This window comes from Dipodomys merriami, unplaced genomic scaffold (assembly GCF_024711535.1).
Source record: "Dipodomys merriami isolate MVZ:Mamm:240054 unplaced genomic scaffold, mDipMer1.0.p SCAF_48, whole genome shotgun sequence".
Classification (NCBI taxonomy): domain Eukaryota; kingdom Metazoa; phylum Chordata; class Mammalia; order Rodentia; family Heteromyidae; genus Dipodomys; species Dipodomys merriami.
In genome coordinates, this window is record NW_027206046.1 from 522,113 (window position 1) to 547,450 (window position 25,338).

The 25,338-nt window shown below is 42.1% G+C and overlaps 1 protein-coding gene across 10 annotated transcripts in view; it reads right to left on the bottom strand.

The window, feature by feature from the left end:
• The window catches only part of Iqch (IQ motif containing H), a 239,377-nt gene that overhangs the window by 7,302 nt on the left and 206,737 nt on the right, over nt 1–25,338 (bottom strand). For 5 of the 10 annotated variants that reach the window (XM_069995063.1, XM_069995065.1, XM_069995059.1 and 2 more), the window contains 5 exons: nt 19,420–19,542; nt 13,135–13,194; nt 11,360–11,421; nt 9,004–9,112; nt 2–322 (listed from right to left, as the gene is read on the bottom strand). In XM_069995063.1, coding sequence (XP_069851164.1) covers nt 218–322; nt 9,004–9,112; nt 11,360–11,421; nt 13,135–13,194; nt 19,420–19,542 — 459 coding nt within the window. In that variant the 3' untranslated portion in view covers nt 2–217. Of the gene's footprint in view, nt 1; nt 323–9,003; nt 9,113–11,359; nt 11,422–13,134; nt 13,195–19,419; nt 19,543–25,338 lie in introns of those variants that run through there. The other 5 variants (XM_069995070.1, XM_069995067.1, XM_069995062.1 and 2 more) reach the window with 3 other exon arrangements.

Here is a 25,338-nt window from a genome sequence, read left to right on the forward strand (position 1 = left end):
GTAAAACCACCAATAGGTTTTGATTTAATGAGTAACATAAGATCTCTTAATCAATTGTAAAAAGAAAATTACAGTGTAATATAATTCATCTGGATTCACCTCTTAGCAAACAAGGCAAATTAATTTCTCCTACTTTTATTCCTAAAAGCAAAAGAAATCTTGCTCTTTCTTGCTCTAGACAGGGATCTAAAATTGTAAGCTATTTCAGGATTACTTATCAAGCATGGATTGCTTTTTTATCATCTTTGGACTGTAGCTCTTCAAATCTTATTTTGTTTTCTTCTGTTACTCCTAGGATGGTTTCAACATCATGAATGGTGGTCTGTAAATAACAAAAACAATATTCATTATTTGAAGACCTCTTATGACCTCCAATCCCCAAGCATTCATGGCTCCTTACGAGAGCTTACTATGGTATATGTAAATTCTACTCAACAGTAAGTTTCACTGACTGAGTCACCATCTATAAATTATTGGTTACTAGTCTTGCTGAAGTGAGTAAAAATATTAAATCACCTGGAAACCATCCTAGAATTTGTATGTCTATGAAGCCCAATAATAAAAGCATGAGGCTTCTATTTTGTGTATATTTAATGTTTTATTTCATTTTTCTATTAATTCAATTTTGCTGTATTTTACACGTGTTTAGATCCATGATAGATTAGAAACAAAACAAGTTCTTCACCACAGATAATTTGGGACATCTTAAAATGAGGATCAATCCATTGAAGGGGATGTTTATTTCCATTAGTTTCTGAGAAGAAAAAGGACATTTTCCCATTTTAGTTTATTTTCCATTCAGGAAAAATTCACATGATACCCTTTTAAATGTACAACAGAATGGTTTTTAGAAACATGCATAAGCAGCTAGGTGCCAGTGGTTCAAACCTATAATCCTAGCTATTCAGGAGGCTGAGTATGATCTGAGGAGCACAGTTAAAGCCAGCCCAGGAAGGAAAGTCTGTGAGATTCATTTCTAACCAGCTAAAATCCAGAAATGAAGGTGTGTGGCTAAAGTAGTAGAGCACCAGTGTTGAGTGAAAAATCTAGGGACAACACTCTGGCCCTTAGTTCAAGCCCTACTACTGGAAGAAACAAAGAAAGAAGAAAGGGAGGGAAGGAAGGAGGGAGGAAAGAAGGGAAAAAAGAGGAAGGAGGGAAAGGAAGGAAAGAAGGAAGGAAGGAAGAAAGGAAGGAAGGAAGGAAGAAAGGAAGGAAGGAAGGAAGGAAGGAAGGAAGGAAGGAAGGAAAAAGATTCCTAGGCAACCACCATTACTATGTAATTCCAAAACATTTTTATTACCTCAAATCATGTTTACCCATTAGCCATCATTCTCCATTTCTCTAACCCTACAACCATTAATTTACCTTCTGTCTCTGTGGATTTTTCTGTTTGCACATTTCATATAAATGAGGTTATACAGTGTTCTTTGGTGATTGGCTTCTTTACCTAATATAATGTTTCTAATGTCCATTCATGCTTTAACAATAGTACTACAAAGGGTACTTCATTCCCTTTTTTTATGGCTGAGCAATATTCCATTGCAAGAATATTATCCATATAATATCATGGAATTCAACTATTTCCCAGTTGATAGACATTTTGGTTATTTATACTTTTTGGCTATTATGAATCATGCTTCAATGAACAGAATTGTGTTTGTGTAAATATATGCTTTAAATTCTTTTGTGTGTGAATTGCTGAATCATATGGTAATTTGGAATTGGTAAACTTCACAAAGCTATTGCATTCCAACTAGTAATGCATAAGAGTTCCAGCTTCTATTTCCTCTATATCCTTAATACTTATTATTGTCTTCCTTTTCCATAAGTCATTTTAGTGGGGGAAATGGTGTCTCATGGTTTGGATGTGCTTTTCCCTAATGATTTATGATGTTAAGCATTAGTTCACATACTTACTGGCCAATTATATATCTTCTTTGGAGAAATGTCTATTCAAATCTTTTGCTTAATTTTTTTTTTTTTTTTTTTTTTTTTTTTTGTCATAAGGCTTGAACTCTGGGCCTGAGCGCTGTCCCTGAGCTCTTCAGCTCAAGGCAAGCACTCTACCACAGTACCACTTCCTTTTTTGTGTGTATGTGTGGTTTATTGGAGATCAGAGTTTCACAGCCTTTCCTGCCCGGGCTGGCTTTGAACCATGAACTTCAGATCTCTGCCTCCTGAATAGCTAGGATTATAGGCGTGAGCCACTGGCGCTCGGCCCTTTGCTTAAATTTCAATTGAGTTATCTGTTTTTCTATTCTTGAGTTGTAAGTACTTGATATATTCTGGGTATTAGAACTTTTCAGTTATGGGGCTGGGGAGGTGGTTCAATGGTAGAGAGCTTGCCTTGCATGCCTGAAGCCCTGGGTTCGATTCCTTAGCACCACATAAGCAAAAAGAAAAAAAGCCGGAAGTGGCGCTGTGGCTCAAGTGGTAGAGCGCTAGCCTTGAGCTGAAGAGCTGAGGAACAGCGCCCAGGCCCAGAGTTCAGGCCCCACAACCGGACCCCCCCCAAAAAAAAGAACTTTTCAGTTATATAATTTGCAAATAATTTATTCCATTCTATAGATGGTTCTTTTGAATTTATAATGTGGTTTTTTTTCATGGAATCCAACTTATTTTCACCATGGTTGCTTGTGAGGCATCATAACTCAGAGACGGTTGCTAATCCAAGGCCAGGAAGACTCAACACCTGTGCTTTCTTCAATGTTATAAAACATTTGCAGTTTTAGTTCTTAATTTTAGTTCATTGATCCATTTTGACTTAATTTTTATACATGTTGTCAGGTAGAAATCCTACTTCATAATTTGTGTGTGAATATTCATTTCTTCTACCTTTTTTTTGGGGGGGGGTCCGGTTGTGGGGCCTGAACTCTGGGCCTGGGTGCTGTCCCTCAGCTCTTCAGCTCAAGGCTAGCGCTCTACCACTTCAGCCACAGCACCACTTCCGGCTTTTTTCTTTTTGCTTATGTGGTGCTCAGGAATTGAACCCAGGGCCTCAGGCATGCAAAGCAAGCGCTCTACCACTGAGCCACCTTCCCAGCCCCTCTTCTACCTTTTTTTAACTTAAAAAAAACTTATTCTTTCCCCACAGAATAATTTTAGCCCCCTTGTTGAAAATCCCTTGGTCATAATGTATAGATTTATTTCTGGTCTTTCCATTGTATGACTGTCTACCTGCCTATTCTTATGCCAGTACCACACTGTTTTGAGTGTTGTCGCTCTGCAACAAGTTTTGAAATGGAGAAATATGAAGCCTCCAACTTCATCCCTCCCCCAAGGTTACTTGGACAATTTTGAGTTCTTTACTTTTCCACATAAATTTTAGGATCATCCTGTCAACTCTTCCAAAAAAAAAATCCAAATGTGACTGGATAGGAAGTTAATTGGATGGAGAGATCACTTTGAGGAGTACGTAGTCTTAGCAATGTTTAGACTTCCAAACTATGGGCATAGACAGTCTCCACACTTACTTAGATCCTCTCTAACCTCTTAACAATGTCTTATAATTTTTAGTGCATCAATATTGTATTTCTTCTCTTAAATTTATCTGTCTTTAAACTGTGTTGGTGCTATTGTAACTTTGTGTGTACGTGACAGTATGCCTTGCTTTTTCACTTACAGCTGGTGTTCTGCCACTCAAACCACACCTCTGGTATACATTCTTTGCCAGTTCATTGACGATAGAGTGTCTCAAACTTGCCTTTCCAAGATGGCTTCAAATCTCAATCCTGAGATCTCAGCTTCTGGAGTGGCTAGGATCATAAGCATGAGCTACTGACTCCCACCTTGATAGTGATTTGAATTTCTTTGCATTTTATTTTTAGATTTTTTTTCATTCTTACTATAAATACAATTGATTTTTATGTAGCAATCATATGTCTTGCAACTTTTCTTAACTTGTTAATAGATTGTAATAGATTATTGGTGGCTTCATTAGGATTCTCTACATACTGAGTGCTCACAACCGTTCCCCAACTAGCCTTTCTCAGAAGCCAGCCGGGAGGCTCCAGATGAAGTGCTTATCAGCATTCCTGGATACTGACTCCAGTTCCTGGAACATGGCCAAAACTACTCCTGCTAGTTGAACTCATATTCAGAAGTCAAACTGACCAATAGGTCCTGGGTGGATTCTGACTCGGGGAGAGATGATAAAAGGAAAGTCCCTTCCTACCCCATCAGCCAAAATGACTGATTTCCAGGTCCCACTACTTACTCTTTTGGGTGGCTTTTTTTCTTTCACCTTACAATTAATTTTCTCTTTTGTTCAAGTTTTCCACTGTTCATAGCTTTATTTGTATACTCTTCCAGAGAGGAAGGATCTATTCACTTGCAATATGGTATCAGGGCAGAAACTTATTCAAGAAATCACAGTGGGCCAGATACTGGTGGCTCACACCTGTAATCCTAGCTACTAAGGAGGCTGAGGATTGAGGTTCAAAGCCAGCCCGGGCAGGAAAGTCTGTGAGACTCTTATCTCCAATTAACCACCAGAAAACCAGAAGTGGTGCTGTGGCTCAAAATGGTGGTAGAGCCTTAGCCTTAAGCACAAAAGCAAGCCCTACGACTGACAAAAGAAAAAAAAAAAAAAAAAAAAAGAACCCAAAAACCAAGAAAAAAAAAAAGAAGAGATCACATGGCATGACAGGAAGCCAGAGTGTGGATAGAGCCATCTGTTTTTTATAACAACCCTCTTGTAAGAACTACCAGGAGAACTACCACAATCTCTTCCAAAGTGCCGCTCCTGTGACTTCCCACTCGGCTCTACTTTCTCAAAGATTCCAACTCTCACTGGGGAACTGGTGACCAAACTTCCAACACATAAACCTTTGTGGAACTATGTCCAAACCATTGCAAATCCCTTAGTATCAGTGAATTTTGACTTATTGGTGTTATTTTTTTTTTAATTGGGCTCTCAATTACACTGAAGGAAGAAAAATGATCATTCTCCCAGCAAGTTAGATCACGTTGAGGATTAAAGCATTGTTCTCATGGTATTGTTCACTCAATCCCTAGCTTGAGTCGAAAACATAATAAAAACATAATAAATTATATTTGTTTGTTTGTTTGTGTTTGTTAGATCCACCCGTAAAAGGCCCTGTGCAAGTCCCTGTCCATACAGATACAAGGCTTCCCTGCTTGCTACTGGATTCATCTCGGCACATTGAGTACCACCAGCCTAACCAGCCTTCTCAGTCCGGAATCTACCAGACCAGACAAACCAACTTAGATCCATCCAGTCCCCCTCATGTCACAGAAAGCCAGACGCTAAGGATATTGAGGACAGAAACAACAGCATCAGCCATCCTATCCACCCCAAACAAGTAACATCTAACTCGTTTCCTCTTGGTTTAGGAACAGCAGCCCTGCCAGACTAGCCCCTGCTTCATCAGATATTGACAACCTAAAATACCAATATGGCGGATCTTCCAACTTGGAGTCCTTGCAGGACCACATGCATTGTAACATCTTGTATGTACTGTCCCACACTTGTGTCTGAGGCAGGGACTGGAGATGGGCCATGTGCTCAGGCCCTGCCGGCTTCTGGTTTACAACCCTGTGGCAAATATAAATACCATCTATGCTAACTCCTAAAGTAACACCTGTGCCCAGGTTCAAAATTGTACCCCAAACTGCATAGAGCGGAAGAAGGGCAACTTTACTTGTGCTAACTATGAACGCATCTTATATGTGAAGGGCCACATTTCCTTACCTAATGGCTGGTTTTTACCTGTAATAATTAACTACAACCCTGACAATCTGCATCATAACGCCCAGTGCTGCCTAAGCCATCTAGCTGTTGTACCACTCTACAAAGAGCTTTTCCAGCCTCAACAACAAGAGGTCTAGTGCTGGATAAAAACTATACATTGCCTTCACTTTTTCCTTGCTTGGGATACCAGGGCTGGTGGTAGGAGCCTATAAGGGTGTTATATATTTGGCATGCATAATGGCAAAAGATATTGGCTACACCTCCTCTGCCAATGCACTGCTATCCACTGCCTTGATTACTCTTAATCCACTACGAAGGGTGCAGGGAGATTAAAAAATCTGTGCTGCTCTGATCTAACTGATAGCAGCAATGCCATCAAAACACAAGTCAAACATCTCAGAAAACTCAAAAAAAAAAAAAATCCAGCAGAATGAAGGGGGATGGGACCTATTCGGGCAGCTTATTCCCTGGCACATGCCTATCTTGGGTCCCTTAACTGCAACTTTTTGCCTTGTACTAATATTGCCTTGCCTGCTCGGGTACATGCAGAATATCCTCATGGCAAAGAAGAGACATCACCAATTAGTCCATCAATCAAATGTTCCTAGGAGGGTATTGCCATTGACCATCTCACCCTCTTTTCAGCAGGAAGCAGCTCCAGAAAAAACCTTTGCCCATGCTCCCAACCTGGTGCCCTCATTCAATTATTAAATCAGAGAGTTGGGAATGTTAGCCCAATGAGCTCCCTTCCCATAGCTTAACATGCTCCTTCCCCATTCCACAGCTTGGCATGCTCCCTTCCTAGGCAACACTAGGCCCATTTATTAAAGGCAGTAAATAAATCAGCCTCCAACCCCCCCCCCCTTTGCCTTGAGATGGCACTCTTCTGGGACAGCTACCCCAATATAAGGCAGCAAGAGCCCCTTAGAATGACCTTCAGGTCTGGGCAGCTGCAGGGCCCCTTATCTACTACTTGGGCAGCAGCCATAAATCCTAGTCTGTCATGATGAAGCCCCTGGTCCTCAGGTCTACACCAGGGTTTCTACCTCCTAGCCCCTTCTAGTCCCTCTTAGGCTCAGTAGGTCATATATAGGGCACCTCAGACAATACCTGGCACTTCTTCTCACTCCTCTCTTGTGAGAAGGGGTCTTGCCTGTCCCTTTGCTGGCAATAAACTTTTCTTTGTTCTTTGTACCTGGATGTCTGCGTGGTTTTCTGACAAAAGCCTAATCGAAAGCCTAATAATCTGTTTTTGTTTTTGTTTTTGTTGTTGGTCGTGGGGCTTGAACTCTGGGCCTGATGACTCTCCCTCAGCTCTTCAGCTCAAGGCAGGTGCTTTACCACTTGAGCCACAGCGCCACTTCCAGTTTTCTGGTGTTTGGTTGGAGATTAAAGTCTCATGGACTTTCCTGCCCAGGCTGGCTTTGAACCATGATCCTCAGATCTCAGCCTCCTGAGTAACTAGGATTACAGGTATGAGATACCTGTGCCCGGCTTAAAATTATGTTGTTATTGTTGTTTTTAAATCAAGCTTTTGTTGGGTTTTCTGTTTCAGATGGAAAATTATATGTGATTTCCAGTGAGTCCTTTCAGTTACTTGCCTTAATGAAGCATGCTGAAGGTGATGTTGGGAATCAGATCTATATATGATCAATATCAAGCCATCAGCTCTGTTCAGCCAGTATCTCAAAAAGTCTCATGCATTGCTGGTGCTGTGGCTCACAGTGGTAACCCCAGCTACTCAGGAGGCTGAGATCTGAGGACTGCAGTTAAAAATCAGCCCAAAGAAGAAAATCCATGAGTCTCTGATCTTCAGTTAGGCAGCAAAAAGGCAGAAACAGAGCTGTGGCTCAAGTTGCATAGTGCTAGCCTTGAGCACAAAAGCTCAGGGACAATGCCCAGGCCTTGAGTTCAAGCCCAGGAACACCCCCCCCCCCACACACACACGTCCCATATGTGCCCCATCTCTGTATTCTAGAATCACACATAACAATATTTTACTGACCAAGATTTTTTTTCATGATTTGAGGGCTTGAACTCATGGCCTCAAACTTGCTCATTTGGTTCTCTATCACTTGAGCTATGTCTCCAGTCCAGATTTTTGTTGGTTATTTTAGAAATGGTATTTCTTAGCCCTTTGGGCTAGAATTACAGGCATGAATCACTGACATTTGGCAGGACGAAAAATCGTTAGAGGCCATACAGAGACTTCAAAAATGTGAAGCTGAGTGCAAGAAGTCTTATCTGCAATCAGGAGTCTAAGATTGGGAGGAACATAGTTTAAGGCCAGCCCTATAAAAAAAAAAAGGTTTCAAAACCAGGTACTGGTAGATGGTGGTTGGAATCTTAACTACTCAGGAGGTTGAGATCTGAGGATCACGGTTCAAAGCCAGCCTGTGCAGGAAAGTCCATGAGACCCTTATCTCCAATTAACCAACAGAAAGCGGGAAGTGGGGCTGTGTCACAAATTGGTAGGAGCAGAAAGAGCTTAGGCACCGTACCCAGGCTCTGAGTTCAAGCCCTGCGGCTGACAAGAAAAAAAGTTCAAGATTCATCATCTCAAGCAATATAAAGCTGGGCGTGGTGGCCTGGTAGCCCATACCTGTTATCCCAGCCATGAAGGCCAAAAAAGAAAAAAAAGGAGGAGGATCCTGGTCCAGATCCTCTTAGCCAAAAATGTGAGACTATATTTAAAAAATAACAAAACTAAAAAAAATGGAAAGTGTGGCTCAAGTGGCAGAGCACCCATCTATACTTTGGAGAAATGGAATGGAGTGGATGTCCCACACACATGCTGGAATTTTCCTCTGCTTCTTAGCACACATTACCCTTCTTGAGCCTTATCTTCTGTGATTCTAGAAACTGAGGCTCCACAGGAGTCACTAGCCAGACACACTATTATCTGAAATATAGATAGGTAACATTCACAAATTTTGGTTGTGACAGTCTCTGTGTTGGTTCCATGATGACATGGCAGCTTCGCTTCCAACATCAGAAAGCTCTGGTCTTACAAGCTTGGGGTTTGAACATGGCAGCAAGTTAAAACAAGTTTCCTATATTTCAAAGAAAAAGTTTCAAACTATTAAATTTAACTAACGGGTTTAGTGGGGACCTTACAAAACTGACCCTGCACATTGTAAAATATGTGCTGCTTAGAAAAAAAAAAAAAGAAAGAAAAGAAAGGAAAGGAAAGGAAAGATGGTTTAGCACTTGTTTACAATACAGCATGAGGTATTTTCAGGCCTCTACAGAAATTAACCAGAATCGTTAGTTAATTAACACCTCACCTTAAAATTGGTCTCGCCTTGCATATTAGGTGCTGATATCTCTTGATGGATGATGAAGAGATTGCGGGCAAAGGTCATGAGGACCCCCTGGAGATCCACACCGATTGTTCTGTTAATGATATCCAAACAAATGAGTTTACCAATGAGTCCCCTTACAGGCTTAAAAACAATTCGCCCTCTCATTTGTGCTTCTGCTGATGGAATTTAATGAGTATTTTCAATCTCACAAGGTGGCAATCTTCAGGGAGATATGAAAGATGAGGCTCCATTTTAACTTGTCAACAAAAAGGATTTGCGTAATAAATATTTTTTATTAATCAACAACAGAATAAAGCAATAGGTTCAGTCATTTCTTTGCAAAACGGCCTACTTCTGAGCCAGTGGTATTCACTTCCTTTTTTTTAAACTGTTTTAAGTTCCTGGAAGAGAATTATTGCTGTCATTCTTGCCTTGTCATTCATTTCCTTCTCCACATTTGTAGCTCTCTGGACCCTGGAGACTTTGGTTTGGGGTTTATTTTCTGTTTCATGTGAACAAGAAATATTCCTGTCACTTATGACAGTGCCCTGCTCAGGTTCAATGACAGTGAACCCCATTCCTGAACAGCCTCTATATATAGCTGAACCTTACTTTCAGGAGGGTTTAGAGACAAACCATCTTGTAGAATGATAAGGTGACTGGTGAATACTCCCAAACAACTAGATTATTTCTTTTTTTTTTTTTTCCTTTTCTTTTGTTTTTGTGCCTGTCCTGGGGCTTGAACTCAGAAGCTGTCCCTGTGTTTTTGTGTTCAAGGCTGGTACACATCACTGGAGCCACAGCTCCAATAACGGCCCCCGAGTTTTTTTTTGTTGTTGTTGTTGTTTTGTTTTGTTTTGGGTTTTTTGGTGGTGGTGGTTAATTGGAGGTAAGAGTCTCACGGACTTTCCTGCCTGGGATGGCTTTGAACTGCTATCCTCAGCTCTCAGCCTACTGAGTTGCTAGGATTACAATTGTGAGCCACTGGCACCCAACTATTTCATGTTTCAATTTGGAAATTCCAGAGTATTTTTCTAGCTATTTTTTAAAAACTTTCTTTGTCAAAGGAAAATTAGAAGGTTAAGTGAATGGATTCATGTTTAATAATTGCTCTGTCTTGAGGGAGTGAATATAAAGAGCTGCCCCTAAAGGCAGCTAAAAGAAAATGCAATGAAAAACAAAAACAAAGAAACAGCCTTCCTCCAAACTTGGGATTTTTTTTCTTTCATGTTAAATAAGTTCCCTTAAGATGAAGGTTTGAATCAGTTTGGAATGAACCAAAGGGCGAGTTCTTAGGGTTAAGTCAGGGTGGCACTGCCTAAAAGCTTCCCACTCACTAAGACAAACAACAACTCTTACTTCTGCCACTGACAGGTTTTCAGGGATCGACTTAAGCTTTCTGGGTCTTTTTTTTGTTTTTGTTCATAGGGCCTGAACTTTGGGCCTATGTACTGTCCCTCAGCTCTTCAGCAAAAGGCTAGCGCTCTACCACTTGAGCCACACAGCCCCATTTCCAGCTTTTTCTGCTTGTATGGTGCTGAGTAATTGAACCCAGGGCCTCATGCATGCAAGGCAAGCGCTCTACCACTGAGCCACCTTCCTAGCCCTGCCTTTCTTCTTCTTCTTTTTAATCCCTGAAATAAAGGAATTGGACTGCATTAGTGCTTCTGAACTTTTTGAGATAAACATTCCCCAAATCTAGGCATGACACTACTTTGAGCTGCTAAGCAGCAGTGTCTCTGCTTTTATGAAAATAAATAATAAGACAAAGACAACTTCAGAGCTGTAATTTTGAACAGACATTTGTGTTTCATTATCACAGGGTCAGAATCCAGGATCTTTGGTTTGGGGACCCAGGAATATTTCATTTCACTTATGTACATATGTATGTATTACTCGATATTGTGTTGTATTATTCTCATATAAACATCATGAGGAGACTGCGTTCCAGCTGGAGCTGGGTCTGACTCTGCCTCCCAGAGGAACAGCCTTCCAAATCATTATAACACTTTTCTAACCGTGCCAGAATGATAACTGGCTTTCCACAATTGGGACTGACGTGGCTGTCAGTCAAATTTGTTGTACTTGGTATGTATATGCTGTTGAATAGAATAGATTAAGTGTAGACTCCTACCTGACAATTTTGGATAATTACAAATTATAAGCCCAGACCAACACATCTAAAGCCTCTGTACAAAATACCTGAAGGTGTAGGTAAACCAAGACAGGCTTTCCATCTTAGATCAGCATTGTAATTAAAATACATGAGATACCATGACTCCCACTGTAGTTTATTTGTTTAGCTTATTATTATCTCATAGATACACATCGTACTTACAACATGCCCATCTTGTTTCTCTTCAGGTGTTCATATAGGACAAACACAGTTCCTTTTCTGTCCTGCAAGAGTTGAGGGGAGGGGGGGAAGAAAAGAAATAGCACATTATCTAGAAAGCAAAGAAAATATATTTAGCTAAGTGTATTTCTAAGACTGATTTGAATTGAGATGTAGAGGTCCCTTCAAACACAGTGAGATGCATGTTTGTACCTGCTATCTTTGGAGCACAGAGGAGGTATGTTTTTTTCTTGTGGCTGTGTGCCAGAAATTGGGCTTGAACTTAGAGCTTGAGCTCTGATCCTAAGCATTTTTTGCTCAAGGCTGGCACCACTCTACCACTTGAGCCATACCTCCACTTCTGGCTTTTGGTGGTTAATTGGAGATAAGAAACACAACTGAGCGCTGGTGGCTCACACCTGTTATCCTAGCTACTTAGGAGGCTGAGGATCAAGGTTTGCAGCCAGCCTGGGCAGGAAAGTCCATGAGACTCTTATCTCCAACTAACCACCGTTAAGTGGCACTGTGGCTGGCTCTGGCCTTGAGCTGAAGAGCTGAGGGACAGCACCCAGGCCCAGAGTTCAAGCCCCACTACAGACAAAAAAATAAATTATGTAGAAATAATTTTTACTTGGATGGAAAATCAGATGTTTCTCTAGCACACCCTATAGCCTCATCAATGGATTCTAAGATTCATATTGAACACTCTGTATGTTGGTACATATTGGGAATGCGTAGACACATTCTGCCTAGTTTGATGGAAGTTCAGTTCCGTTCCCTCCCTTGATTTCCTGTGAAAAATCTGCTTACTTTCTTTGCATATTTATTTCAGTTTTTTTTTGTGTGTGTGTGTGTGCCAGTCCTGGGGCTTAAACTCAGGGTCTGGGCACTGTTTCTGAGTTATTTTTCCTCAAGACTAACATTCTGCCACTAGAGCTACAGTTCTACTTCTGGCTTTTTTTAGTCAATTGCAGATGAGAGTCTTATAAGCTTTATTGCCTAGGATGGTTTGGAACTCAGATCTCAGTCTCCTGGGTAGGTAGGATTATAGTCATGAGCCATCGGTGCCTGGCTTTTTCAATATTCCTGATGTATAAAAATGTCTGATTTTTGGATTCTCTTCTGAACTGGTGATATTATCTTCCTAATTCCCTTTAAAAAGTAAAATCTCAAACATGTTTATTTTTATGTCTGTATGTATGTGATATGGCTTTACCTTGTTTTGAACTTGCATTTTAATAGTTATCTCTAAATAAACAAGAAGTTGCTCTAGAGTTGTCCAATAATAGAAATGACAGACCTGTAAAGTTGTGAACTCCCCATTACTGGAAGTCCAAAATGGAAAGCTATAGATAAGTTGGAGGTTTGGGTGAAAGAAATCGCATGGCACAATTCTATGATGGTAGTGGTTAACTGCCCCCTTTATTAGGGCAATCACTGGGCTAGAACTAAGGCCCTTAATACTGCCTCTGCAAGTTAGAACCATCTGGGTACTTTAAAAATAGAATATCTTTAAAAATAGAATGCCAGTGGGTCACTCCTGTAATCCTAGCTATATAGAAGGCTGAAATCTCAGGACTGTGGTTGGAAGCGAGCTTGAACAAAAAGTCTGTAAGACTCTTAGCTTCAATTAACCACCAAAAAGCTGGGAGTGGAGCCAGTATGACTCAAGTGGTAGAGTGCAAATCTTGAGAAAAAAGTTCAAGGACAGGGCCCAGACCTTCAATTCAAGCCCCAGGATTGGCACAAAAAAAGAAAATAGGTTGCTTGGATCCCACCTCCAGCGACACCGGTTTATGTGGTCTACACTGGGTCCTGAGCATTGGGTTGTGTTGGAGCTGGAGGTAGAAGAAAAGAAAAACCAGCAATCAGATCCTGTTTTTAATGAAGTTCTGGTATTTCATTAATTATAGATTTCTTAAAGTATTAACCGTTATTTATCTGTATTGCTGAGTTGTTTTTTTGTTTGTTTGTTTGTGTTTATTGTCGGTCATGGGGCTTGAACTTTGGGCCTGGGTGCTGTCCCTTAGCTCTTCAGCTCAAGGCTAGCATTCTACCACTTGAGCCACATCGCCACTTCCGGCCTTTTCTGCTTATGTGGTGCAGAGCCTCATGAATGCAAGGCAAGCACTCTACCACTGAGCCACCTTCCCAGCCCAATTGCTGAGTTGTTTTGTGTGTGTGTGTGTGTGTGTGTGTGTGTGTGTGCTTTCTTAAATTTTGTGTTTAGCATGAGTGCCTCACTGCCTCTCCCTAACTTATGGGCATCTATCCTCACTCAGGGTATCCAAATGAGTAGCCAGGGCTGAGAACTGCCAAATAGGTCTTTGAGAGTCTCCTCCCCTTGCCCCCCCCTCTCTGTCAGTATTTTTCTATACCACTGTGATTTGGGATTTGAATTCAGGACCTGTTAAAAGTTACTCCACCATTCCCCCTTTTTAAAAACTTTTTAGTAAAAAAAAAAAGTTAGGTATCCTGTTTTCGTTTAGAGCAGTATAGCTGCCTGTGTAGCTGTGATTACAGCAGTATAAACAATAAGCTGGACTACTGACTCAGATGGGCTGTGATCTCAAATCCTGATTCTCACAATCTCTGCCTCTTGAGTAGCTAAGAATATAGGTCTGAACCATCATGTCCATCTTGTGTCCATTTTGTCTTTGCAATCTGATATGGTAGCCCCTAGCCATATGAGGCTAAAGAAAGCTTGAAACAGTAGCAGTCCAAATTAAAATGTAACTTTCAAAGACTTGAAATTTATAAACTATAGCTTACACTAATTAGGTTAAATGAAATGAAAACTTCATTTCATTATGGTGAAATAAAAATGTGCCATTTACCTATTCTCTGAGAAAGTTTGCTCTGTGAAAATTTTAAATTAATGTGGCTTATATTTGGTCTTGGATGGTGCCATTCTAGGGTTCTATTATAGCAAGTCACTTCTAATAAGTGGTTCTCATTTCAGAATTTTATTTTTCCCTTTGTTCAGATAACTCTGTATGGTGAAAGAGCATCAGTGATTATCTGGAATCTAATCCCCATATGAAGTTTCACAGCTATGTCACTCTAAGGGCCTGTGAACACATTATTGCACTCTTCTCCCTTCTGGGAACAGAATTCTTGAGTGAAAGGGATTTTTTTCCCAGTAGTTTAAAATTTCAATCCAATTGTCTTCTACCCTTTATAGATTCTGCTGAAAAGTCTGCTATCAGTCTTATTGCATGTTTCTGAATAGTGTCTTTTTTTCTTCTTTTTTTTTTTCTGTCGGTCATGGGGCTTAAACTCTGGGCCTGAACACTGTCAAGGCTGGCACTCTACCATGTGAGCCACTGTGCCAGTTCTGGTTTTCTGAGTGGTTTATTGGAGATAAGAGTCTCACAGATTTCTTGCCCAGGCTGGCTTTGAACCATGATCCTCAGATCTCAGCCTCCTGAGTAGCTAGGATAACAGGCATGAGCCGCCAGCTCCTGCTTTCTTTTCTTTTTAAAGTTGCTTTTAAGGTTTTCCTATTCTATTTAATTTTTTAATTTATTTTTATTTTTGTCAGTTATGGGATTTCAACTCTGGGCCTGGGTGCTGTCCCTGAGCTCTTCAGCTCAAGGTCAGCATTCTACCACTTGAGCCACAGCACCACTTTTGGTTTTCTGGTGGTTCATTGGTAATAAGAGTCTCACAGACTTTCCTGCCTGGTCTGGCTTTGAACTATGATCCTCAGGTCTCAGCTTACTATGTAGCTAGGATTACAGGCATGAACCCACTGGCACCTGGCCTATTTAATTTTTTGTGTGTGCCAGTTCTGAGGCTCGAACTCAGGGCCTGGACACTGTCTCTGAGCTTTTTTGCTCAAGGCAAGGGTTCTACCACCTCAGCCAAACCTTTAAGTTTTTTGGTTTTTTTCCTGTGCTTAATTGGAGATAAGTGTCTCATGGCCTCTCTTGCCTCAGCTGGCTTTGAACACCATCGTCAGATCTACCTCCTGAGTAGCTAGGATTACAGGTTTGAGCCACTGGTGATTGGCTTGTGATAATTTTTAAAACCAGGTTCTTGGTTGTTTTCCACAGTATAAATCTGCATTAGAGTGCATCCTCTATTTCCCTTGGGTTGGCAAGTATCTCTGATCACTGTTGTTAACCTCAGGGATCTGACCAAAGGGTATACTCAGTCTCAGCGAGTTTCCAGTGCAGGAAAAAGGATGTGGATTTGAAAGGTTCTGCCTAGGAAAAACATATGTCCACTCTGCTCATATGTTACTGACCAAGCTACATGGCCATGCCTAACTCTAGGGGGAGGGCTAAGGATGTGTCATTCTGTTATGCATTTGGAAGGAGAGACAGAGTATTTGTGAACATCCCTAATGCTTCCCACAATGGCGACATCCTGATCAGAATCGATGATTGCTGGTGGTTGTGGAGCCATTCAGCAGCCCAGCCCTGCCCCACACTGTCGCACGCAGTAAGTATGATGCCTTTCTCCATATGGCTTTCATTACAACTTCATTTCATTAGGAAACCAGTGGGGGGATTCTGTAGCTTTATGGAAATACCAGGGTTGAGATCCACCAACTTGTTCACAAACTCAGCAACACTTCCTTCCAATATTCATTAAGGAAAAACAGCCACAGGGCGATCTGTTTCCCCTCCTCCACTTTCCTCTGCAACTTTGGACAGGAAACATTGTTTGAAATTCTATGATAATAATGGGAAGAAAAATAATAAATAACAACAATAGAGGGGGCTTTCTTTGCTGAGTGATGTATTGCTAATGTTGCTTTTTTTAGCTGGAAAAATCACCCATTTAAAATTTAACCGTAAGTGACAACCGGCAGCAGAGCATATAGTAGAATTTAGGTAAATATTTGCCCTTTTAGATTTAATATAACCCCAAAGGCAATGAAATTTTAAAGAGATGAATGGTTGTGGGTTGTGTGTGTATGTGTGTTGTGTGTGTGAGCGCACATGTGTGTGAATGAGCGTGTGTGTGTGTGTGTGTGTGTGTGTGTGTGTGTGTGTGTGTGTGTGTGCGCTAGTACTGGGACTTGAGCTTACAGCCTGGATTCTATCCCTTAGCTTTTTCACTTAAGACTGGTGTTCTACCACTTGAGCCACAGCTCTACTGTCAACTTTTTGGTGCTTGATTAGAGTGTCACGGACTTTCTTGCCTGGCCTGGTTTTGAATCAAAATCTTCAGATCTCAGAGTCCTGGGTAGTTAAGATTACAGGCATGAGACACCATCTATTAGTGGGAAACTAATTGTTCAACCTATCTCTTCCTCTTCTGTAAGGTAGAGAATTCTCAGTGGCCAGGAAAAAAAGTTTGGTGCTTTTCCAATTGAAGAAAATGTAAGGGACGTATAGAATATTCACTTTAAAGGAATCCTAGAACTCTTGGACTGGGTCGGAGAGCATATTCAATTAATGAGAGAGTCCTCAAGAGGCACAGGTATATAGGGATACTTTGATGTAAGAGAAAGAAACATGTCTCACCTCATAGTGAGGTTCAAATGTCAGTTCCATAATATCGCTAGCTGTGTGGCCTTGGGAAATCTTCATATTGACACGCTAGAAATAACACTTCCTTACCACACAGCATGAGGAACAAATGAGTCATTGCCAGTACACAGTAGGTGCTGAATAAACGTTTTATCATCTGCCTTCTCAAGAAAGGGCAGTTAAAAACCTAGAGGTTCCTCATCAGACAGGGATTCCAGGTTTTAAAAATATTACAATAAATCTCAGGAAAAATAAGGCAACACTATTGCTGGAGAATCTCTATGTGGTCATAGGACTTCCTAATTTCAGATTTTTTTTTTTTTTGTCGGTCATGGGGCCTGAACTCTGGGCCTGGGCACTGTCCCTCAGCTCTTCAGCTCAAGGCTAGCGCTCTACCACTTGAGCCACAGTGCTACTTCTGGCTTTTTCTGCTTATGTGGTGCTGAGACATCAAACCCAGGGCCTCATGCATGCAAGGCAAGCGCTCTACCACTGAGCCACCTTCCCAGCCCTCAATTCAGATTTCTATGACCTCTTTCTTTCTCCTCTTCCTCTTCCTCCTCTTTTTTCTCCTTTTCTTCCTCTTCCTTCCTCTCTTTCTGTCTCTGTCTCTATCTTTGTTTCTGCCCCTCTCTGATTACCCCAACTTCTTGTACAAAATGAAGCCTTCCAGTCTCTGGATCGCATCCCTTCTCACTGCTTTTGATATCCTTTTCTTCTTTGTGTTCCATTATTTTGCATTATTTTGTTGCCCCCCAATCCACGTTTCTTTTTCTCCCTCATTCCCTCCTTTCACCTTTATAAACTGTTTGGCACAGCGCCTGGAGGTGAGTTATGTATTTGGTGACTGTCTGCCTGCCTTTCCTGTAGATCTCTGCATTGAGTACCCTGGTTCTTTTTTTTTGGTCCAGTCATGGGGCCTGAACTCTGGGCCTGGGCGCTGTCCCTCAGCTCTTCAGCTCAAGGCTAGCGCTCTACCACTTGAGCCACAGCGCCACTTCTGGCTTTTTTCTTTTCTTTTCCTTTTCTTTTTTGCTTATGTGGTGCTGAGGAATCGAACCCAGGGCCTCAGGCATGCAAGGCAAGCACTCTACCACTGAGCCACCTTCCCAGCCCCAAGCACCCTGGTTCTCAGTGGACCCTCTTCCTCCATGCCATCCACCTGCTTCCCCTGAGCCAGGGTGATCTCATTTCCCAGCTAAAGTCTGCTCTGGTTAACTCAAGAAACAAAGACAGAACTTCAATCAAGTTCAAAGCTTTTAGCCCAAGAATAAATCTCCAAAAAATGATTTCAGGCAACAGAAAGTAAGACAGCATATTTCCTTTGGACACGAGACTTTCACTGCCAACTATGCCTCTTTAAAGTTTATTCTACCTTGATATTTTAGTAGAAAATAGATTCAAATGATGCTGCAGTTAGTTAGATTTAGCCACCTTGTGGTACAGTGGAAGTGTTTCAGTCTAATTGGTTTGGGACTAAAAGCAATTTAGTTCCAAAAGGATTGTGTGTCGCAGATTCAACAACTAACTTCGGGTGAATTGGTTCAATCTGGCCTTTTCATTCTTTCCTGCATTTTATCAAATTTAATGTAATTTTCAAAGAAAATACAAACTCCATTTTATATACATTTGTAACCAGCACAAATCAGTCTAACCAAAAAGTTTCATGCAACCGTGCTCTGGAAGCTTGGTGACGGTTGGCAGGTGTCACCCCGCCATTCTGTCACAGTCTATCCCAGCTTACCCGTTAAATTCTTTTCAAGGGCCTCTAAAAATATCTGACTCTTGAAATTGTACTGGTTCTCCAGAATGAAAACTGAAATTAACAGATACTGGATGGAATCCCTACGAATCAAAACATTCAATCAACTGGCAACTGCTCAATTATTATGTCATTATATATACATTATATTTGATGTGGGAGGTGAATTTATTTTAATAGGTTTGATGTGATGTGGGATTGGGTCTTCCACAAGGAAGTGCTCATGGAGTCACTCAGGATCTTAGGTCAGCCTTGCATAGCAGAGGTTTGAAAATCTGGGTCCAAGGGGAAAAATAAGGAATTGTTTCTGCAGAGTCTCTAGACATAAAATGGAGGCTGTGGTTTAGGAAGGAGATGCAATGTCCTCTTTCCAAGCAACAGCATGAGGTTAGAGACCAAAGTGCACAGAGACCAAAGTGGGGATATTCTGGAGAAATCACAGTAGCTGGGGTTATAGTCATGGACCACCATGCCCAGCCCAAGGAAATTCATTGGCATGCCACTTTAGAAGGGTTAGGAAACTCAAGGTGTGCTTCAGAATCAAGAAAAGGATCCCCAAAATACCTCAAAAATCTAGTTACGAGCAAGACTTGTGCTTTACGAAGGCAGGTGTGGAAATCTGGAGCGAGGATTGAGGGGGTGAGCTTAGTACTACCCCCTATGATAGAGCATGCCTCTCTCCCCTCCCCCCACACAGGCTCCGCCTTTCTCTACATACCCACCAAACTAGTCTTCAAGAATATCTGCTTGAAGGGACACACATTGTTAGCTTCCAACATCACCCACAGGTCTGCAGTTAGTTCAGCCCTTCATACCTCAAGGTCATAGCCAATGCCATGGGCCTTACACATCTGAAAAAACACATAGTAGAAAACTAGCGAGAGATTGCTGTGCTTCAGCTGGGTGGTCATCACCGCGTAACGACTGGTTGCCAACGACTGGAAAAGATCAAAGTGAAAGTTAGGCTCTTACAGAAAAACATTTAACATTTAACATTGTGTGTGTGTGTGTGTGTGTGTGTGTGTGTGTGTGTGTGTGTGTGTGTGTGTGTGTGTGTGTGTGTGTGTGTGTGTGTGTGTGCTGGTACTGGGGGCTTCAGCTAAGAGCTTTGTGCTTTTCTGTAGCCTTTCATTCAAAACTGACTTCCTACCACTTGAGTCATACCTCCTCTCTCAGCTTTTTACTGATTACTAAGATGTAACAGATCTCTTGGATTTGCCTGCCTGGTTTGGCTTCAAATCAGGATCCTCAGATTTTAGCTTCCTGAGTAGCTACAATTATAACTGTGAGCCACCCACTAAATAAGCTTCTAACTTTAGGATAGTTATAGATTAGCAGAACAGTTACAGAAATAATAATGGGAGTTCCCATTGTAGTAAAGAAACTCAGTTGTGAGAAACAGAAGCCACCACTTAAAGGGCCAAATTATGAGTTTATTGAAGAGCCAGAGGACTGCTGGTAGACTCATATCCTTACTTCACCATAACCTTTCAGCTTGCCCTTTCATTAACATTTGACTGAGCTGTGGGACATTGTCACAACTAAGAACCAAACTGCTGTATTATATTAAGTTCACACTTCATTTAGATTTCATCTCATTAATATTTTCCAGGTCTCCTTTTGTGTTCTAGAATTTCATCTCAGTGCCTTAGTTTCCTCTGGACTGTGACAGTTTCTCAGACTCCCTTATTTTTGGTGATCTTGACAATTTTTTGAGGGGGTTCATCCTGGGGCTTGAACTCAGGGCCTAGGCATTGTCCTTAAGCTTTTTTGTTCAAGGCTAGTGCTCTATCACTTGAGCCCTGGCTCTACTTCCAGTTTTATATTGGTTAATTGGAGATAAGAGTCTCGTAAACTTTCCTGCCCGGGCTGGCTTCAAACTGAGATCCTTAGACCTCAGCTTCCCAAGTAGCTAGGATTACAGGTATAAGCTACAAATGACAAGTTTGAGGAGTACTGGTCAGGAATTTTGTGAAACATCCCTTGCTTTGAGGGACTGATTTTCTCATGTTTGGGAGAAGACCACATAGCCAATCTGCCATTTGCATCAAAGGTCTGTGCTATTTTAGAATCTTGGATGTTGGATGTCTCTTACAGGTCCCTGTGTTGGTTTGGTCCTCACCACATAGAACCTGTAGGAGATTCCTTATGAGGGGAATATGTAAGGAGAGGACTTCATGGAAGTTATCAGGCCACTGGCTGTATGACCTGGAAGGGAATGATGGAGCCTAGACCTCTGTCTCCGGCCTAATGATGGTTTTGCTCTGTTACGTGCTCCCTGGTATGGATACCCATCACTTCCACAAAAGGCTCAAAGTAATTGAGTCATTTGGTTACCAGTTAGAATCTCCAAAACCGTGAGTGGAACAAATGAGGCTGTTGTTTGTTATATAGGTTAATTACCGTAAGTATTTTGTTATTGTAAGAGCTGACATCAAGGATTGTGACATGACCTGGTATTGATGATATGTTTTCCCCTTTCCCTACTATACTTTTTTGGAAACAAGGCACTAAACGTAGCCCACATTCTTGAGGTGGATAGCTTTAGAACTTTAATGCAAACTGCTTTCTTTGTTTAGGAAACTGCTATTCTTGCTTTACCTATTAGTGAGCACTATCCCAAAGAGATTGGTTACAGTAGGCCCAAAGAATTTTACTCATCTATTTCCTAAAAAAAATTGCGCATAAAATGAAGTATTGGATCCTAATGGCTTTGTAGCCTGCCATTTGTTGTGTATGATATTTACCTTTGACAATCAGCTGTTTCTCCTGGGATAGCTAGAAATTTGAAGAACTGCAGATAGGTCTATGGACAATGCTAGGATATTTGAAATAAAGGTTCCTAGTCAAGACCTGGAGTTTTGGGGGATCTTCAGGTGCTAGAAAACTAGATGGTTGGACTTGCATAGTGATTTGGACTAGGAGAAGGCAGAGGAGGTGCGGCTGGCTGCGGGAGATGCTAGCATCTTGACATTAACCCTGTAGTGAAATTTCAGGTTCTGTCTCTGAGGTCTTCAGGGAGCTGGGGTTAAGTGACAGCAAAGAATGGACATCATTTCCCCATCTGTATTTCTCTCTCCTTGTCTCTGTCTGTCTGCCTCTCTGTCTGTCTGTCTGTCTGTCACACACACACACACACACACACACACACACACACACACACACACACACACACATTTGACTCACTTTTGTGGCATAATTCCCCCACATGCAGTGTTTTCATCAAATGCTGAATCTGAGGGTCCTATTGGGGACCACTGTAAGGTTCTGTTCCCACAGGCAGTCAGAATCGGTGTCTATGAAAACATAAGGAACCTCAGGGGGCTAATGCATCTTGAGATGTGTACCTCTGTTAGTACTGAACCATTTGTAACCATTGTGGTGTTATTATTTTTTTTGGGGGGGTCCGGTCATGGAGCCTATACTCTTGGCCTGGGCACTGTCCCTCAGCTCTTCAGCTCAAGGCTAGCGCTCTACCACTTGAGCCACAGTGCCACTTCCAGCTTTTTTCTTTTTGCTTATGTGGTGCTGAGAAATCAAACCCAGGGCCTCAGGCATGCAAGGCAAGCGCTCTGCCACTGAGCCACCTTCCCAGCCCTGTGGTGTTATTTTTAACTGATACACAAAATAATAAAGCTGACTAGGTACCCATGGCTCACACCTGTAATCATAGCTACTCAGGAGGTGGAGATCTAACAATTGACATTCAAAGCCAGCCTGGACAGGAAAGTTTATGCGTATCTTATCTCCAATTAACCACCAAAAAGTTGGAAGTGGAGCTGTGGCTCAAGTGGTAGAGCACTAGCCTTGAGCAAAAATAGGAGAGTTGGCTGGGAATGCTTGCCTAGCATGCATGAAGCCCTGGGTTCAATTCCTCAGTACCACATAAACAGAAAAAGCTGGAAATGACACTATGGCTCAAGTGGTAGAGTGCTAGCCTTGAGCAAAAGAAGCTCAGGGACAGTGCCCAGGCCCCGAGTTCAAGCCCTAGGACTGGCAAAACAAAAGGAAGAAAACAGGCATGCATGAGGTCCTGGGTTCGATTCCTCAGCACCACATAAGCAAAAAGAAAAAAGCCGGAAGTGGCACTGCGGCTCAAGTGGTAGAGCGCTAGCCTTGAGCTGAAGAGCTGAGGGACAGCGCTCAGGCCCAGAGTACAGACCCCACGATCTGGCTTCCCCCTCCCCCCCCCAAAAAGGAAGAAAAGTTAAGGGATATTGCCCAGGTTCTGAGTTCAAGCCCCATTACTGGCATATAACAAACAAAAACCATAAAGCTGTACATACTAACAGGATATGTTGTATACTGTGTAATGTTTAAGTATGTGCACATTGCATAATGAGTAAATCAAATTACAAGTATTAATTGCCTCAAACATTTATCACTTATTTATGGCAAAGACTTACTTTATTTCTGGCTTTTTGAGGGATAAAATACATTCCTGTCTCCTGTGTCGCCCTGTAAACAGTGTCACCGCCCCTTGCCCCTGTCTCACTGTAACTTAATACCACTGACCAACCTCTTTCTCCTGACCTTCTCCTTAAGGATTTATTTTTAAACAGAAGAAAATCTCTTTGACCCTTCTGTGTTGTACAGCCCTAAACTGTTTCCATCCTATCCTGAGTTGTTCCCCTGATTGTCTCCCCATATGACTAGGGATTTTCTGAGGTCAGCCCCTGCTCTGTTTCTGAATCTCCAGGTACCTAGGCACAGTGTTAACATAGCACAGACCTTCAGAGTCTGTGAATAAATAAAACATATTAGGTGGAGAGCCCTTCCTCTTTTTTAAATTTGTGTGTGTGTGCGTGTGCGTGTGTGTGCGTGTGCGTGTGTGCATGTGTGTGTACCAGTACTGGCGATTAGAACTCAAGTCCCAGGCACTGTCCCTTAGCTTTTTCTGCTGGTGCTCTAGCACTTGAGCCACAGCTCCACTTTCAGCTTTTTGGTGGTTAATTGAGAGAAGAGTCCTATGGATTTTCCTGCCAGAATGGCTTTTGTTGTTGTTGTTGGTGGTTGTGGGGCTTGAACTCTGGGCCTGGCCCAGACTGGCTTTTAATGTGGATCCTCAGATCTCAGCCTCCAGGGTAGCTATGATTACAGCCATGAGCCACAAGGTTCCTGGCTAAGTCCTTCCTTCTGACTTAAGAGACTTCAAAGCCATAAGAGCTTAGGGACTGTCTGTGGATATGTGCTTTGGGGTAGAAACAGGTAAGTTTCAAAGCATCACACTAGCCCCCAGGGAATGACAAGGCAGGACAGTCTCTCTAGGCCTTGGGACCAAAAGGACAGTGTGACTAGTTAGAGTGACTAGAAGCAGTTAGGAGAAGCTCTGGATGTCTGGCTAGAGAGTCTGGAGGGGTATGACCGTCAGCTCTGCCTAACCCACCATGTGATGCTCCGGTCCCAGAAGCCTGAGCCTTGGCACTTGGGGTGAACTGTAAATACTTTGGAGCATGTAATTACATGGTAATTGCCTTGAATTCACAAGATAATTCCAAGGTTATTTTTGTTCTCTAAACTTGTCTTCTGCTGCCATAGTAGATAAGTAAAGCATAGATCAAGTCCCGGTTAGCAAGAGAGGCCAGGCAGGCACCCAGTAGCAGGGTCCCCCTTCGGTGCTGTGGATGGAGGTCACAAATGCCAGCATAAGAGCTCACTGTCCTGCAGTACAGGATTCAAAGACATTAGTAAGGACAGGATGCCTTGAGGTCTCTACTTCTCTGTTGATCCCAGACCTAAGCTTATAATTCAGAAGGAATCTGAAAGAAGAGTCAGGGTATTTGGTATATCTATCAGCCACTTCTTTTCTGTTACAATTGCCATCCCAGACTAGACTTCGATGGCCTGAGGATACAAGGACTTCTGTAGTGATTATACAGAATCAGGAAGACCACAGTTCAACATCTGGCTGGCCATTGCCCATCTGTGTGGTCTTGAATGTCACTTAGCTTCTCTGACATTTGATAATTAACTAGCATCATGCTTGGAACTTGATAAATGGTAGCTACTATTTCTTGTTGCTGTTTCCTTGGAAAAGACTTAGAAATTTCAATAAATGTGCTTTCTCAAGCTGTTCTAACTTGCTCCTTACCCTATCCCTCATCTTGTAAGATTCTGAGTGTTGTCCCCAGATTGTTTTCCCCAAATCCAAGTTGGTTAAGACTATTCTCCACCACAGAAGTTTTCAGTGTCCCCCTCTTTTCATTCAAGATGACCTCTAGAGTCTTGTTTGGTGGAAGATCCTCTCAAACTTGCCCAGTGCACCATCCCAACCCCTCGGAGCTCCCCACTCAGGTTTTCCTTCTCGGGTTCTGTGTTCATGTTTCACGCTGAAGAGGCCACAGGTTCTCTTTAGTTTCTGTCCCTTTTGCTGGAGGTCTTCCTTTCTTACCACTTAGGGACAGCCCTACTCTGTAAGGCTGAGCCAAATGTCACCTGTCCCTGTCCATCCAAGGCTCTGGCAGTAGGTAGAGAACCTGTCACTCAAAGGAACCGATAGGAGGCCTGTGATTTTTTTCTTTGTATTTTTTGGGGGTGGGTGGGTTGCCCACCTTGGAGGTTAAATTCAGGGCCAGAGTACTGCCCTTGACCTTCCTTTTTTGTCAAGGCTATACTCTGCTACTTGAGCTACAGTTCCATTTATGGCTTTTTGGTGGTTCATTGGAGATAAGAATCTCATGAAGTTTCCTACCTGGGCTGGCTTTAAACCGAAATTGTTAGATCTCAGCCTCCTG